This window comes from Anolis carolinensis, chromosome 4 (genome assembly GCF_035594765.1).
Source record: "Anolis carolinensis isolate JA03-04 chromosome 4, rAnoCar3.1.pri, whole genome shotgun sequence".
In the NCBI taxonomy this organism is placed as follows: Eukaryota; Metazoa; Chordata; class Lepidosauria; order Squamata; family Dactyloidae; genus Anolis; species Anolis carolinensis.
This window is the reverse complement of record NC_085844.1, coordinates 78,775,764-78,794,471: the sequence shown is the minus strand read 5'-3', so window position 1 is coordinate 78,794,471 and position 18,708 is coordinate 78,775,764. Positions and strand designations below refer to the sequence as shown.

Genomic DNA, 18,708 nt, shown 5'->3' with positions numbered 1-18,708 from the left:
ATTAAAAAAGGACATAGGTAATTTTAAAAGAGTTGCATGCACTCTTGGAAAATCCCTAAAAATCCTAATGTAAAGAAAACAGAGGACGCTTCACTAAATATGTATCTGATTACCTCTTTTTCTTTGGTCTTAAACTCTGAGTACAGATGGTGTTTTTGCTCTAGTGCAAATAGAGGGTAATTACACTGTAATGAGTAAAAAATTAATGCATCTCAACTAGTCATACTACAGAAACAGCTCTGAATCCACCTATATTGTCTATGAATTTGTCCAGGAAATCAGATTTCCTGTCATTTCACAAGACACCAGGCCACCTGAAAAGAAATGTATATTCAAAGCATCCACTGGCATTGAAAAGACAAGTAGAGACCCATGAAAACAAAGCACTAACCTATGAGTGGAAGCTCGTCCATCGTAATGCCCTGAGATTTGAGGTGCTTCTTGATACAGGCCAGCCGCTGCACATTGGGCCCCCAGCGCTTGCTGAGTTTATGGATGTGCTGAATCTGGGTCACAAACCGCATTTCCTCATTCAGCTTACACTCAGGTCTCCAGTCGAGAGGAGGGACCACCCTGCACATCCCATACTTCTCAACCTGAGGACGGACTGACTCGATGTATATCAACGGGTCATGGAATTCCTTTGGGGAAGGCCTGAGGACAGGAATGTCCTCCATCATGGCCCACCCAGACTTGATGCTACCCTTCTCAGGCTTCCCCGTTGAGTCGTGTGGCTTGTGCAAGGACTCCGTTTGAGAGGTAGAATAATTATTTTCACAGGAGGCATTTTCAGTTTTGCTATGTGCTTGTTTTTCTGGCGTGTTCTTCCCCGCAGCAGCAGCAGCAGCAGCTCTTTTCGGCCTATTTCTTTCCAGACTTTTCTGTGGTACTTCCTGGCTTCCAGGCTTTTTCACATGGCCATTCAGCAAAGGTTTCTCTGCAGGGGCCTTTTTGCTTGGGGTTTCAGTCACACTGGCTGCCCCCTTTAACTTCTTGGTCGGTGGCTGTATTTTGTCTATATGGTTTGCCTCTTCTAGCCTCCTTTTTGAATTACGGAGTCCCTCCCTCAACTGCCTCCCCACCTCCTTAGTGCATGTCTTTTGGTTCAACTTGCCATTGACCTTGACACCGTTGACAGCGGTGTTGTTAGGCTTGGCTGCTCCAAGGGATAGCACCTGTTTACGGGTTTTTGCATTGCTACTTTCCGTTTTCCCTGAGATTGTGTGGTTGACAGGTGAACTGGATTTGTGGTGATTTAGTTTGGTTTCCTTGACCAGTTCTTTCTTGGCTTTGGTGTATGTGACAGTTCCCTTTGTCACTGTTGCAGTGTACTTCACAGTTTTGGACGGTGAAGGTCTGACTTCTCTCATCTTTTTGGCACTGGCTGTGTTTGCACTCAGAGATGACAAACGAGTGATACCATTGACCTTTGAAACCTGGGGAGGCCAGGTGAGTCACAGAGCAGGAGGAAGGAGAAAGAAAAAAAGGAAACATCAGTTAATAAAAATTCACGAAGCCTTGATTGGCCCAATCTTCTAAGTCTCCGAGGGAAAAAAACATGCACCTCATATCCCTATATTAAGTTGTAGCATATGACTCTACATATAATCTCAATGTCATAGATTTCAAGTAGAATCCAACATTCTTTTTGAAAATCGATAGCAAACCCCCAAAAGACTCTTTCACACTGTTCTCAGCATTGATGATTCCAAGTGGTGTTTTTACTTCTTTTTGTTCATAGTAAGATAGTATTCATAGGGAACGTCTGAAGAGGCTTTGCTGATCTAAAAAACCTTTCCCAGCCCAAACTCCACTTTCCAACCCAATCTATGTCACACTTATTACTTCCAATTCCATGAAAAATTGCTGAAATATCCCACAATTTCAATTGCATCCTCTATCACAATTTTAAAGTCACATAATAGCATAGCCAATCACAAGGACACGGGCTAGCTTATCCAATATGCACCCAAAAGATTAGCCTGGCTCCGAGGAACCCAACCTCAACAGTGAACTCATGGTCAGGAGGCAAAATATTAAAATTATCTATTACATAATTGTTCAATAGTTATGACATGTGCAGATGCTACTATTATTTCTCCCCAAGGAGTTTGATATCCAGGCAGTTTCACTTTTATACTCTGTTCATAATGCATCAAAACAATCGCTAATCTCCACTGAAAATAGGCCATAAATCACTCAACTGATTTTAATGGGAGAACGCTGCAATTAAATTTGGTTGAATTGCCCTCAATATTTCTTAACTATGTAATGTCTTTTGTGCTTCACTAACACTCTGCAAAATCTATGGATCCTGCACAAGCCAAAGCAAAAATAATAAGTTTCAGGGGTACAAAAATATGATCTGCTATATGTACTTAAAATCAGCACAAGGGAAGGAGTGTTTGCAATATTTTCACTCCAAGCAATGGCAGAAGGCAAAGGGCAGTGAACCACCCCTTTCTAGATCTTAATGTCACCTTTTAATGTTATAATGTACAGGTAAGAGGTATGAGTTTTAATGTTTAATTGCTATTGCTAAATTTTCTAGGGGCTTAACTTCTAGAAAGCAACGTATAAAGTGATCCCGAAGACAGCTGACCAGCCCCTCAAATGTTTCAGAATCATGTTCTTTAACTGCCCAGCCACTCTTAACAGCAAATGTGGAGATATTCTAAAAAGCAGAATGGTACAAAAGGACTCATAGTTTAATTTTCCAACTAAGATTCATTAGTAAGTAACGTAAAAAGCTGAATATGAGACAGTGTTTCTAACAGGTTCAGCAGCAGGAAGACTGACAGCAGAGACAGCTGTGTGTCTACCTCTATAGTACTCTGAAACTACATTACTAAATTTCACCATACTCGGCAGCAACTGAGGAGTAACTTACAACCCTAATTAAACTTTAAACTTACTTTTTCTTTGAAAAAGTGTGTTGCTGTTTTCAGAAAGTAAAGTTATGCTAAATTGTTACCTACGTGCAATTATACTTGGCAAAATGAGAAATAAGTATATGCTAGCAAGAATGTAATATTTTCTCCTGTAATTCAAGAGATAAAGCTGCTGAGAAGGATGCCAGAAAATTTGTTATTCAAACTGATCAGGCAGATAGGGATATTTGGAGTCCAAGAAAATTACTTAATTTTGTAAGAACTGCTGCTTCCACCTCATTCATTTCTTGCAACTCCCTAGTGCTAAGTATTGCAGAGTCACACACTTATTGAAATAATGAAACACGCAGAAACTTTGTATGCATAAATGTACACACACAAACCAATGCCATTTTACACAGTAGGACACAAGCATTACCTGGATACAGATGCAATGCGACAACACAGAACACTCAAGACACACAAAGGATACAATGTAAATGTATACAATCATGCTTGTCAGTGGATGAGAAGCTCACATTATAACATCAATGCCAGTAATATTTGCCAAAAGTAGCAGTGATTCAGACCACTTCTAAAATGCAGTATTTTTGGCTTCAAATACATTCATGTGATAATAATGCTCATCATAACACTAGCACACAACAGATACAGCAAAATACAAGCATGCAGAGGAGGGAAGTTCATCAATGGGATGCTACTTTGCAATACTTGATTATTTTTCTTGGCCCTTTATATTTATACACCACATTATATTCTTCCTTTTCCATCACAATAGCAAACAGATTTCCAACATATGCACTCTTTCAATTTCTCTTAACATGAAGAATGATTTTGGGAATATAACATATTCCTGTATAGCAGCAGGTTGGACTGGACAGCACTTGTGATCTCTTCCATGGTTGTTTTCTACATTGGGGTTCTTCATGTAAACCAGATCCCTAAAACATTAGTGATATGAATCTTATAGGACCCACCCAGACAGGCCCAAAACACGGGACGTGTCTTGGTTTTACCAGAGGCATCCAAACGACTTCTCTGGCAAAAGGGAATTAATGCGGAGTAAACCATGCTTTCCCTGGTTTACTCCACATTAACTAAACACCTCAGTAGACCCAGATCTTTATGAAAGATCCGGGTCAAAAGAGGTGCTGGGACTGTGGGGGACTGACTCCTGGAACTGTTTCCGGAGATTTGCGGGTGAATCCCCATAGCCACCCCACTTTGGGCTTTGAAAAGCCCGGCCCGGAGGAGTGGGATGGAGCCCACCCCTCCTCTCCAGCCCCCCATTTTGGAACCCTCCCTCCACCTCCTTGGAAATCCTTCCCCTAATTTCCTGACGCGTCATTTTCTCATGCCAGGAGGATTGTAGGGAGGCCTGTGCTACTTGCAGGCCTCTCCGGTAAGTGTGGGGACCCAAATGGGGGGCTTTGGGGTGGCTTCATGCCATCCTGATTTGACTCGGGGTGGCATGTAGCCATTCCTCAGGAAAGCCCGGGTTTGGGTTGGGGGGGGGGGGGTGAGGAGTAGAACTCAAACCATTGCGGGTTACTTTAACCCATTTCAGCGTGTGTTTTAAGTGTGTGTGGAAGCACCCATAGAAACTCTTGAAGTCTCCACATGAAGAAAGCACCACTGGTGCAGGAGAGAAAGTACACCTATTCTGGCTGAACAAAGCCTGATATGAGATATACATGGTTTGAATAGCAACCTTAACCTTGTTATCTTTCATAAACAATTGTGAGGTTTTCTTACAGCATCAACAGCAGCCTGAGTTAGGTTCATGTGGTACTATTTGAGGTTCGAAAAAATAAGGCAAGAAACCCTCGGACAGATTTTATAGCATACCAGTTATATCGAAGACCGAACCCAATCCTTCTGAAGCTTTTAAAAATATATACAATCTGCCCAGCTTACTTTTAAAAATGTTTACAACTTTTTTCTACTCTAAATTTAACCACCTGCAAGTAAAGCACTATTCTCCTAGACCTAGAAACCAGTTGCCTTTTAGAGGACTGAGGCAGTTGAAGAACATAAGAGGTTAACCCCCTAATGAATTGTGATTGGTATCAGGCTTTCAACAGCGTCATCACAGATACAGGGTTTTTTGTATCATGACCTCAAGACAAACCTTCTTAACAAACCTACAAAAACATTTGACACTGAAGAGTCAGTGTTGCTAAGCAGCTGTGAAGAACACCGGAGTGGCACTATTTCTGGCCAAGGGGCTTACACAAGAACAGAAAGACAGGTAAGGAGTTGAAGAGAAAGGTCAGGGAAGAAAGAGCAGCAGAGAATTAAGCATTGGTGGAAATGTTGTGCGTCTGTCTCAAGGAAAGAGATGGCTGGTTGCAAAGAGACTCCAAGGAAAGGAGCAAGTTACTCTGGGATCCTTCAAGACAGAGGGCTCCCAGCACCATACTGTGATATTGTATGGGTCTTCCATTTTTTTCTTCCTTAATGGATGGGAGAGAAACATTGCACCAAAACACCAGTAAAAGGTTCAGACAGAAGAAGAAACGAGATAAAGGCACTGAACTGCAGAAGGGCTTCTGAGGAACTCTGAGAAAATGAGGTCAAACGAAGAGACAAGAAATGCCTCCCAATGAAGCTTTTTTATGCTGCAATTTCATTGCCACTTTTATAGAATATTACAGGGAAACAGGAGATATTTTCTATTTTCAATTCGGAACCTTCCTAATGTTTTCCCACCACTTCTTCTGCATCTTATTTTATCACATGGGCAATGCACAGACATATAAAATGCCCACCATTAAGAAAGAAGAGCAGAAATAGTCACACAATGTCAAACAGCTCACCTGGAAGCATGAGAAAATGTGCTGAATAAGAGGTTTTATGAAAGGAGCTAGATCTCTTTCAGTTGAATAACCTATAGCTTTCTAAACATCTCTCATAGAGACCTAGATACTACTTATTTTTTTCTCTTTAAAAATCCTGCTTCACTCTTAATAAGTTTTTGGCTAAACACATTGCAAAGCTATAGGACTCTCAAAGACAGTCAGAATCTCAGGAATATCTTCAGAACAGGAGCAGTTTATTAGGGTTTCATGCTGCCATTTCTTGACACCAGAACTGGTTAACATTTCTCAATACTGTGAGGCTGTTTTGGGGCAGGTGAGTCTCTAGCCAGCAAGTTAGGTGGATCAGGCGGAAGATAACATGATACATGTTACAACGGCTGTGAAGGTGGAAGAAGGCTGCAACAGATTGAGAAGCCACAGTCGTTGTGTTAACCACGCCACTAAAAGTATGGTGTTGAGGGATGCCAATGGGTTTAGACCCTTGAGGAATCCCTTTTCTCTTACACAGAATGAGCTTGGGCAGCTTTAAATCAGAATGAAAACTGCCAAGATAGAAACCTTTGATACCATGTGGGGAATTTCAGAAACTGCAGCCTACCATAACTAGTTAAGTTAAAAGTCTTTTGAATAACACCTCCATCGAGAACCTTCTGAGCCAAGTACTAAACCAGATGGGTACATATACGCTTAACACTTTTTCCCCAGTCTTCTAATAGAGCACACCTCACTATCTGAGTCCTATCTGAGAATAAACTGTGTAATCTTGATTTGTAGGTCTGCTTCTCAACAGAGTTTCCCAGCAGAGAGGGACTAAAACTGTGCTGAATTTTGTTGGCGGCTTTGTGTGTTTGCAGTTTAATAAACTTTCCCCATGTTTTTATGATAGAACCAATTAGGAAAAGACATTTATAACCCAGGAATAAAAAACATGTTACATAATGTAAGGCTAAATAGATTCTAGATTCTGCACTGTTAAAAAAAGTAATCCCTTTTGCTTACATTTGCTTTGCAAGAGTTTGCGGTGTAATCCAGCACTAAAGAAAGCAAAAGTAATTGTGGTAGGCATTTCTTACCTTTCTACCGTTGACACATCTCCCCCCATTAACCAAAAACACACAACTTTCGTGAGCCAGCCTAATATAATGGATCACCACACCGGTTCTAGAGCGAGCAGAGTTCCATCCCGAGGCAGTGCTTACACTGGGCGCAACAAAAAGAAGTCAATTTAATCGTAAAAATAAGTAACAGTGATCTATCATTAGAGTTTATCATCTGTTACACACTGCAAAAAGCTAATCAAAAACAAAATAATAACTCTATTTCTTGTTCCCTCCACCCCCCATGGCCACACTCAGATTCATAAACACATTTTCATACAATAGTAGCAACATTTGTTCTCCATATCACATGAACTTCCGTTTCTGCACATGTTTTTTAAGAACTGAAATAGAAGATAGAATTGGTGCAATATTCTCCAGATTCATAAACTATGGATTATGAAATTAAGAATGAGTGTAGCTCTGAACATTTATGCTTTCCTTTCCCTTTCCCACCTCTATTCTTCCATCACAGCTCTTGCTTCAGTGCCTCATTTCTGGCATGCATTAAGTCAAGATTTTCTGTTATATTCCATCTGGGGAACTTTAGGTTAATGTCTGTTAATAAACTGACTGTTAGCAAAAGATTACACAACCCAACAAGTATTTTTCATCATATTTAATTTTAAGTCATTCTTATAGTTTTTTTGTGCTGAATTCAGATCTGTGTTTATTTTTTCTCTTATCACGTGTAGTTTTTGCGATGAGGCTAATCGAATAATTAATGCATTACGCACTTATATCAATTAGATTCTACTGATATCAGTGCACAAATGCATTAAGTATTCAATGAGCCTAATCGCAAAAACTACACGTGATAGAGAAAAAATAAACACAGATCTGAATTCAGTGCAAAAAGCTCTATAAGAATGACCTAAAATTATATCTGATGAAAAATACTTGATAGCTTGTGGTTAATTAGATTCTATAGATATCAGTGCGTAAATGCATTAATTATTTGTTAGCCTCATCACAGAAACTACACGGTATAGAGAAAAAATAAACACAGATCTTAATTCAGTGCAAAAACTATGTAAGAATGACCTAAAATTGTATCTGATGAAAAATACCTGTTGACTTGTTTTACATGAATATGATGTAAAATGTGCAGACTTTACAGTAGTCCGCTGTAATGTACCATTTGTCGTATTTTCAAAAGTTGATGTGATGGAAAAAAGATAAAAGCATATTTAAAATCAACATAAAATTGATTTAAACTGTGCTACCCTCATTTCTGATTATTACAAAAAGTTTGATTTTGTTGGCTTGTGTTATCAGTAGTTTATAAACAACTCTGATTCTAACCTATTATCTTGGTTTGTTAACAGCCATTAAGATAGACATTTCAAATTCAGCTAGAACAGGAAGTTCTGAAATGAAGCCACAATGTAGAGGGGGACAGGGGAGACACACGCATTTCCAGCTTCCAAAACCATGCTTTGCAAAACAAAGGAAGATCACCCAAACCTAAAATCTAAATAAAATCACCTGTACCCATGCAGGGCCTTAAGAACACCTATGCAGAGCTACATTTGCAAAGATAATACTTGCTGGAAAATGACAGCCAAAAACCCCTGGCTAATTGCTAAATATGGATGGGGAAGTTACTTCTAGGAGTGCCAGTAGGCAGCCAGCCAAAAGCATTCAGGTTTTTCCAATCCTTCTCCAGCTGAATAAAGATCAGCCAAATAAAGTCTTGCTTTAGGCTCTATTGTTTCATAGAGGAACTAGAGAGATTTCTGGCACTATATCTAAGGTCATGACTACAGAAAGAGAAATAAATTAACTGATATTAGAGCAGAACAAAAGGCAGGAAAGTTAACTCTCTTAACTCTGAGGTGTCCAACAACTAACAGAAACTGAGCAAATACAGTAGAGTCTCACTTATCCAACACTCGCTTATCCAACGTTCTGGATTATCCAACGCATTTTTGTAGTCAATGTTTTCAATATATCATGATATTTTGGTGCTAAATTCATAAATACAGTAATTACTACATAGCATTACTGCGTATTGAACTACTTTTTCTGCCAAATTTGTTGTCTAACATGATGTTTTGGTGCTTCATTTGTAAAATCATAACCTAATTTGATGTTTAATAGGCTTTTCCTTAATGCCTCCTTATTATCCAACATATTCACTTATCCAACACTCTGCCGGCCCATTTATGTTGGATAAGTGAGACTCTACTGTAGTTCTAACTCTATTCAAAATAAACTGGTAAAGGGAGTTTGAACTAACAATTAAATCCTCTTTTTTGCTAGGAACTAGAGATATAAATGAAATGATGCAATTATCATAGTTGAACCTTCTTCTTATGTGTGACAAAAAAAATCTGTCTCACAAAAATCTAACATATGAAAAGGATATTCCAGGACTGGACTATTGCAACCCACAAAAAGACAAAGACGGGTGAATCCATACATACGACCAGCCAGCCAGATTTTTTTAATGACTCATGACAGACAAAACCTATAAGCAACAAAGCCAAAATGATAAGGTACTAGAGAATATCCTTTCAATCTGAATACAATTTAATTCCATTATTCAACTGTTCACAAAAAGCCAGACCTAATTCCTTCATGCTACATTTTTAAAAGCTTCACAATGTTCCCTCAATATACAAAAAAATCTTACAATAAACCTGCACGATTGTTTCCCAAATGGTATCCCATATGCTACCTGTTTTCTTAAGTCCTGAGCCGATCGATGATGCGTGTGGTGGTTGTTAGTGAGCCCTTTCGTGGAGAAGCCCGAGTTCATTGACGAATGATGATTAGCAGCAGCCTGGTCCTTCCGACTTTCTGACCTGTGTTCGTTATTCCTCTCCTTGGCTGGCGTAGTCTCTTTGACTTTGTGTTTCTGGACAGGTTCTCTTTCTTTTGCAGATTTGCTGGATCCATTGAAGACTGTGAAGAGAGAAGGAAGATTCATGAGGAAAAAAAATAGCAAAAAAGAAGGGAAAAGCAAGATGATCATGCATTCCAGTTCAAGCCCCTTTTAAAAACAAGCGCTGGGGAAGTAGCAATTCCCATAGGGAAAAAATCCTCAGGAATTATAGGAATGGGAATCTCCAGAAAGTAACTTTCCCAAGTTCTGGAATAATATGCCATAACAATTTGAGGTAAAGCAAAGAAGGAAGCAAGATGTCAGAGGAGTTTAAATGGAAAATCCATAGCAATGTTTTAGGCTACTATTTCTAAATATCCAAAAATGAGTTTTTAAAGGTTAAATTCTTGAGCTCATTTTTGTTTGCTCTCTGGCTGCTGATTTCTTAAGGTTAAAAACAAAGTGCAAGAATTCTGTCATTAGCAAGGATTGTGTCAACTAATAAGCTGAAATCCACTAGTATGAGGCAATGTCACTAGGTAATTATTTTTAAAAACAAGCCTGCCTTTTCCAACATGGGAACCATAGCATTATCTTAGAAAATGCTTAACCCCTAATTGTATCACACCCATTTTACCATCTATCTCAACTGTCAACATGTCAGGCTGAACTGCTGACATGAAGGTTGAAGGTTTGAATCCATCAGACAGGGTGAGTTCCCGTCTGTTGGCCCTAGCTTCCCATGCAGGGACATGAGAGAAGCCTCCCAGCAGGATGGTTACACATCTGGGCATCCCCTGGGCAATGTCTCTGTAGACAGCCGAATCTCTCACACCAGAAGTGACTTGCCTCAATTTGCTTCTGACACAAAAAAAACCCCTCTGTTCAGCAATGATAATCTTATAATCATTGCATTAGTTTCATCTCTCCATTTCTTACTTTTTGCATGGATTATCACCAAGGGACTTACTTTAGGAAGAGATACAGTTTTGCTGTTCCATATTGCAATTCAGTGAATTGAACGTTGGACTAGGACCATGAGAAACCAGGATCTGAATCCACACTCGGCCATGGAAACCCACAGGATGACCTTGGGCAAGTCTTCTTTTTTAAAAAAGAAGGCAAGAGCAAACATCTCCTAAATATATTTTGCCAATATAACCCTATGATAGGACCACCATAAGTCGGAATAGACTTGAAAGAAGATAACAATAACATTTTTTTAGCACAAAAGTGAAAATGCCCAAATCCAATGCTCCATTATCATAATTCATTTGCACACAAACAAGGAAAGGCCTGAAAGCAACTATCCTCTCCTATCATATTAGAAAGGTGCTATTATATCATCTGCAGCCCATGGTCCATGTAGAACAGTGGTTCTCAGTTTGTGGGTCCCCAGATGTTTTTGGCCTTCAACTTCCAGAAATGCTAACAGCTGGTAAACTGGCTGGGATTTCTGGGAGTTGTAGGCCAAAACACCTGGGGACCCACAGGTTGAGAACCACTGATGTAGAGGCAGGTATCTCAGCCTGTACTGATAGTGAGTTTCCCTCCCATTTCTCCAACTATCAGCTGCTAGTGCATTAGAAAACAGTTAACAGAAAACAGTTAATTAGAAAACAGAAGATGTGGGTTATTAACAAAAGAAGAGTGGGTCATTCTCTTTCTTCTGAAGTATTAAAAGTATTGATTATTACAAGCAGATCTTTTAAAACCCCAGATTTTTATGGGAGACAGGAGTGAATGAACCATTTGGGAAGAGATACAAGTGTACACCTTCTACAGTGTTTTCATTTCTTCAGTCAAAGAAATCTGGTGTTGGGAACACAGTATCAATGGACAAGGAAACAACGACAACTTCTCTACTTTTTCCAGCAAGGAGAAGCAAGCCAGAATTTCCTTACAGCACCGAAGTAAGAAGGGGGCGTGAAAGGCAAGAGAATTTATCATTGAAACCCAGGGAAAGAACATAGAACTGATTTACTGTGAAGGTGCTGCCAATGTCAATAGAATATGTATGACTCTGGTGGGGGTATAGTAGCTCAAGTATTCTTTCATCCTTGCTGTTAGAGCTTAGGGCATTGAGCTAGTCAGTACTGAATACATTTTTCAAGCTCTACTGACAAGGTGCTGATCAATTTATCTGGATATGACGTGAAGGCCATGTGAAGAAAATACATTGTGACTCAGGCAACCTTGCTGATTTGCAAGAAAGTAATTGATGTGATCCTATAGGAACAAAAAAAGTTGGTGGTTCATGATTGTGCTAATGTATGGATTCAGTAACTAGGAAAACTGGATCTCAAATCAGAAATGAAAAGAAGATTATTTACAGTATATGCGTGCCTGACTAGTTTCAAACTATGGTTTTATGTCAAACAGGAAAAAGGAAAAAGAGACACAAAGAAGCACTAAAATGTGTTCTGAAGTGGTCAGAATGAGATAATTATTTAAATTATTCATGACAAGGTTGGAAACAAAACTGAACAAAATTTGCTCTGTTCTCTAGAGTTAGTGAGAAGTTATCCTCCAGGAAAAAGATCTGAACATAGCTTTCCCCAAACCTGCTGCCTCTCCAGCTCCCATAATATTGCTGGTTAAGAGGAGATAAAGTCCAACACATCTAGAAGGCAGTGGATTGGGAAGTCCGAAATTCTTACTAGAACAAAAATATATTGCATAACCCCATTATCCACGGATTTCATATCCACGGTTTTACCTAATCATGTCCCCCCAAAAATTCCTTCCCAGAAGTATTTGTGGGCTTCTCCAGGTCCTCCAGTGGTATTCTATGTTATTTTCCAGGACTGACCTGGCAAACTGAGAGGTCAGAAACAAATTATGGTATTTTAATGAATGAATGAACGAAAACAAACAAATTACCATGCCCATTAGGAACTTGCTTCTGTGTTTTTCCTTTCCTGGGGGTTGACTGGCATGACGTTGAAGCGTTATTTGTGGCCACCTTTGTGTCTTCCGTTTCTTCATCTTCCTCCTCCTCCTCCTCTTCATCCTGAGAGCTTCCAAAATATACCATGTTGCTGGGCAGCGCAGGAGAACCTGATAACAAGCCAAGTATGCAGATATCACTGAATGTACACAGCTTTTAACTCCTATCAAAATATAGCATTTGAACAATTCTGGTTAAGCACATAGGAGTTTAGAGGTGCCACTGTTGCACTCAAGCACTGAAACACCTTTTCACTCAGACTACACCAGAGTCCAGTAGTACTATCTAAAATGGGAAAAAGAGCATTTTCAAAAGGGTCAGTAGAACAGAAAATACAAACAGCAGTAATCCAAAAATGACAAAGTACATTAAGTCAAGAGAACCAAAATCCACAGGAGTACTTCAAACATAAATCCAGAACCAAGAAAACAGGAACTTTTTCCAAGGCAAACCCTTCAAAGAACAAAGTCATGAACCAGAACAGAAAATTCTGGTCCAGGGTGGGAGAAAGAACTCTTGTCTGAAAACAGGGGCATTTCAGACATGAAACAATCACGGCCAGCTAACACTTCCCAACAAAGGGTTTCCCCCAGGCAGGAAGCAGCCAGGCCTTGAAACTACAAGGCTCTTCAATGCTAATCAAGGTGATTAATTGCAATATTCACACTTGCCTCCAACAGACATATAAGCCTTCTTTGCCTAGTTTTCAACAGACCTCACAACCTCTGAGGATGCCTGCCATAGATGTGGACAAAACGTCAGGAGAGAATGCTTCTAGAACATGGCCATACAGCCGAAAAGACTCACAGCAACCCAGTGATTATGGCCATAAAAGCCTTCAACAACACAATGATTACACAGCCCAACAAAAAAGGTGCGGTTTTTTGAGTCTTAGTTTTCAGGGCTGTTCCCAGGGATATTTGGGGTACTCATTCTGAAAACTGCATTGGATAGACCACATCAGCTCTAGTTTCTTAGACATGGTTACCATAATTTTCTATGGGTGAGCAGATGGCAACTGGCAGGTAGCATATGTTCCATAGCTCAAAAAGTAGAGCTGATAGGGGCAAACTGGTGTCATTTTTAGAATCAGTAGGTCAAATATACCCAGATTAACATTTGAGGCAACAAAACGTGTGTTGGCCTGTTATCTTTCTTTACTGTTCATAAACTGAAATGAATGGAACATGTTGATGGAGACAATCAAAGATAACCAATTCATACAAACATGGTTGAAAACAATTACATTCAATATATTCTCCATGTAAGTGGCAAACATCAAATTTGAAAAATAAAATGAATGTAATAAAGACAGACGAGCAGACAATTCCACTGGACAAGACAGGCATGGAGAGGCAAGCGTTCGAGTCACTGAGAATTCTCCATCAGCTTAAATTGAACAGAGAGTAAATACAATACTTAAGAAGAAATACAAACTAAACATTGGTAAGTGATCCTCTTATTCTTAATAGTGACAGAAAATGCAATTGCTGATCAAAATATTTTTGGATTTCAAAAATGGATTTATTTTGCTCCTGCCTTAATACAGATTTTATCTTGAAAGGCGAACTCTTGTCTCAACCAATCAGATCACAAATACAGACAGCACCTGGCTTGCCAAAAGCAACATTTCACTGCTCTTTAGGATTAACTGGCAGAGGGTCCACAATATTTAATGAAGTGCAAACTAAATGTTTTCATCTGGACAGAAGTCGAACTTGAAAGCTATAACTGTGTCGGAAACCATTTCCGCTCAAGAAATGTCTGTGTAATTTGGCTTGTGGTTCAGGGGAGGAGGGAAGGGGAGATGGATTCATCCCTGTTAATTATTTGCCCAGGCTCCCCCTTCCTCTTTCCTGATCCTTTTTTTTCCCTTCTAACAATTAAACATCACCTGGCTGTGTTCTTGAATAACACAAAAACAATCCAAGCTGTCACAGTGATTTAAGGATGAAGACAAGCCAAGATGTGACCCAGTAAACATGTGCCATGCCAAATGCTACATTTCTGAAGGATTAGGGGGGTCCAATCTTCCCCTTTCTTCTGATAGGAGGTCATGATTTATATTTATTTATATTTATAGATAAAAATCCTAGAAATGTTGTTTTGCTTTCACCTCAGTACTCATAAAGCCTGACTTCTATTTGCATGCAAGCTTCTATGCCAATATAAATGTAATCTGAACCATTTAAAGGCTGCTTTCATACTTGCCAGCATGATGTAAAGGACCCAGAGTATAAATGAAATTCAGGTCTGTAGCTTTCAAGGGAGGAAGAGCGCAACTGTAACGTACAATGTTCCTCTCATAGGACAGAGTGTGCTGATGCTTCCATAAACAGGAGAAGAGCTTAGTTGGGTCAATTGAAAGTCTGCATGCAAGGCGAGGAACAGAAAGACGGACTGCCCTTCAAAGTATGTGCCCTCCATCACTAGCAGACCATGAACAGCCTGGTATTATGGCTATGACATACAGTCCAATTTCTTTCCCCCATCCCTCTAAGGCAGCTAGTGAAAGCAGTGGAGCAGGGGACAATTGTTTATCCTTTGTAGGGGAAAATGGGGAGAAAGTTTCAGATTGTTTTTCCTTTGTGTGTGTGTGTGTGTGGTGGGGGGGATCGAGAGATCAGAGAGATTGCTTGAGCAAAAGACCAAAAGAAAAACAAAATAGCCCCCCCTACGCACACACACTTTCTTCCCTTCCCTGCCACACAAGACAGAAAGTGTTCAGAATGTTATGTCTGATTAATAAATATAATAAAACAAAAATCCATCTGAAGGCATATATTCTTCAGCAAGAGTTCTGTGTATGTTTATATTGTGTAGCATGTAAAATGCTGATAAAAAGCATATTCATTCTAGAATTGTTCTTCTGCACCAATCACATTATTTGGTCCAAACTCTGATCTGGACATTGAAACAGTGACAATTTGATTTGTACTGAATTGGAGACAACCCAATTCAACGAAATGTTACAAACTGAAACAAGATTTAAAAATCCAAAGAAAAACCCACCAAAGACCACACATATATGTTGTTGTTGTTCATTCACTCAGTCATTTCCGACTCTTCGTGACTTCATGGACCAGTCCACGCCAGAGCTCCCTGTCAACCATCGCCGCCCCCAGTTCCTTCAAGGACATATATATGTCCCCCCCAAAGAAGCAAATTTTGGCCCCAGATGGTCTCTAAGGGTTGGGGTAATGTCACTGTGTTTTTGGCCCCCATTTGGGCAGTTTTAGGCCCAAGAGAAGCCCTTTATACAATAAGAAGTGATCCAAAAGAAGTTTCCAGAATAATCTCCCTTGAACTTAAAATGGCCTAAGGGAGGAAGAACATGCCCATGCCCATACCCATGCCCCTCAGACATATGGGGGGGGGGGGAGGTTTTTCAGGAGTATTCTTCCAATGCGGGGGATCCTGGTGGGCACTCTCCTCAAACTTGCCTTAGATGTATTGTGAAATTTTGCATGTTTTTCCTATGTATATTCTATGGTATCTTGGGAAGTCAGACTTGGCCACAGTAGTCCATGCTCTGGTTGCATCCTGAATAGACTACTGCAATGTGCTCTATGTGGGGTTGCCTTTGAAGTCTGTTTGGAAGCTTCAAGTGGTCCAACAGGCGGCAGCCAGATTCCTCACCTGAGCAGCGTACAGGGAGCATGCAACTACCCTGTTACGTCAGCTCCACAGACAGTCCGCTATTGAGCATAATTCAAAGTGCTGGCTATAGCCTATAAAGCCCTAAACAGTGCTGGTCCAACTTACTTGTCCGAATGTATGCCCCTCTATGAACCACGTTAGAGGTTAAGATATTCTGGGGAGGCCCTGCTCTCAGTCCCATCTTCTTCGCAGGTGCGACTGGTGGGGACGAGAGAAGGGTGGTGGCCCCTCGGCTGTGGAACTCCCTCTTCAGTGATATCAGATCAGCCCCTCCCTCCTGACCTTCAGAAAGAAACTAAAAATGTGAATGTGGGTCCAAGCTTTCGGACAGTAACTTTTCAGTGCAGGAGGTGAATACGGAATAGTGCAATGACGACTGGAACGGCTTCGGACTATGATTTTGGAATATGTGGTTTTAATATTTGTTTTTAATGTTGAGCTTAGATGTTTTTAACTTGTTGGCTTTAATGTATATGTTTACTTAATTTGTATGCATTTTTGTGCAGTATGCAATTGATGCCTACTGTAAGCTGCTCCGAGTCCCCTATGGGGCGAGAAGGGGGGGGCGGAGGTATAAATATAGTAACTAACTAACTAACTAAATAAATAAATGGTGTTTGTTGTTCTTATGCCCAGAAGAAACCCTCTGGGAAGTAAGGGAAATAAATACCTTCTCACAATTTAAGGGCTCCTATTTTGTACCTTCCCAAAAATGCATTTCGTAGTAATAGAACACTGACTTTTACTCTGGAATTTTAAATCAGCTGCATTACCCAATGGAAGTGGAAAGAGCAAATAATAATTATTATCTATTTAGGATGAAGCTGAATCTAGCTGCCTTATTTTCTTTTGCACTGTAGGATCCCAAACAAATTGAGGTCATGAGGGAAGTGAAATCTCGTTTCGCTCTATTATGGTTCCATTTTTAAGACATTCTTCTTTCATTAGTGCTTCGGTAAATTTGTAGCTTGCTTTGAAATGCAGTTATGTTTAATCTAAGACCAAAATGAATGCTGCTGAAGGAGATCTAGTTTTACCCCGAAGGTTATTAAGGTTATTGGGTACAATAAGTACTTGTGTAGGGGAACTGAATATTTCTATGTGTACTATTCAGCTTTAACATGCAAGATCTTTCCAAGATTAAGCAACATTGGAATGGGGGCATAATATTTTAAGGCAGTGGACTGTCAAATATGCACACAATTAAACTGCTAGTACTATTGGAAATTGAAGAACTGCACAATTCTGAGTAAGAAAAAAAGGACTTTATGTTCTATTTCCTTCTAACATACACAAAGCTGGCTACAATGTCATTATTCTCCATGAACTGACACGTAAGCAGTTTGTCTATGAGCAAGCTATCTGAAAAGGGTCACATCAAATTAATACATCCCATTTTGGAGTCAGTGCAAAAATAACTCATTTAAGCTACGGTTCAATTTGAACCAGACAACTAAAAAGGGGGAAATTTGAGGCACCATAAAATCATACTGAGAAAGGATCAAATTTGCTCAAAATGCTCAATCATATTCAGAGCTCTACTATATGTATATATTACATGTAGAGGCTATAATTTATAATTAAATAGCCCTTGTTGAAGGAAAATATTAAGCAGGAACTGCACCTAATACAACAAACCTTCCCTTCTTTTCAAACTCGTCACCATAACACAAAATAACAACAAGTACAATGAACATTTATGTTTCACTAGAGAACTAGAACACTCATACCTTCTCATTATGGGAGAATTAATGTTCTTTTAGGGATTCATAATTACAGCATTAGAGTTTTGTAATGAGAAATTTTGAGCATAATTGTAATGATTCTGTTTGGCGCTGCTGAGCCTTTCCCCCTTCCTAATTTGAAACAGGCTTCACGTCCTCATCTGCTACAAGTGTTTGGGAAATTCCTTTTTAAAAGTAATGAACTACAGCCACAATTACAAGCCACTGAAATATTAGCAGTTATAATTTTTCAAAAAGTCACTTTTTCCTATCCTTCAAAAGTAATTAAAGTGGGTAGGATGGGTTACTTTAAAAAAACGTCAAGCTTAGGCTTGGGCTGTAAAGCACACTTTCGTCTCATCCTTCCTTACAGTTGGGTCAACAATCAGAAAAGACCATGAGGTGACAGTATGAAACGCTAAACAAAACATCACCCGAACTGTGTGATATTCCTTCTCTATCACTTAATAGAGACCACACATCGCTAACTATGAAGAGCAATTTTCAAATGTCACAGCTATACTGTGAAAGGAGTGAAGCCATTCCCCATAATGTTATAGCCATGCTTGGTAGGGACATAAGATTGGGTCTTCTCATGGCTGTCCATAGACTTCTTAGGGGTGCTAGAATGGCTTCATCTTTGCTCTCTCTCTCTCTCTCTCTCTCTCTCTCTCTCTCTCTCTCTCTCTATATATATATATATATATATATATATATATATATATATATAATTC

General features: G+C 39.6%; 1 protein-coding gene across 1 annotated transcript in view; it reads right to left on the bottom strand.

The window, feature by feature from the left end:
- The window catches only part of jarid2 (jumonji and AT-rich interaction domain containing 2), a 249,129-nt gene that overhangs the window by 34,244 nt on the left and 196,177 nt on the right, over positions 1–18,708 (bottom strand). The window contains exons 5-7 of the mRNA XM_008108814.3: positions 12,524–12,700; positions 9,494–9,720; positions 392–1,436 (exon numbers count right to left, since the gene is read on the bottom strand). Of these exons, the coding sequence (XP_008107021.2) occupies positions 392–1,436; positions 9,494–9,720; positions 12,524–12,700 (1,449 nt within the window). The remainder of the gene's footprint in view (positions 1–391; positions 1,437–9,493; positions 9,721–12,523; positions 12,701–18,708) is intronic.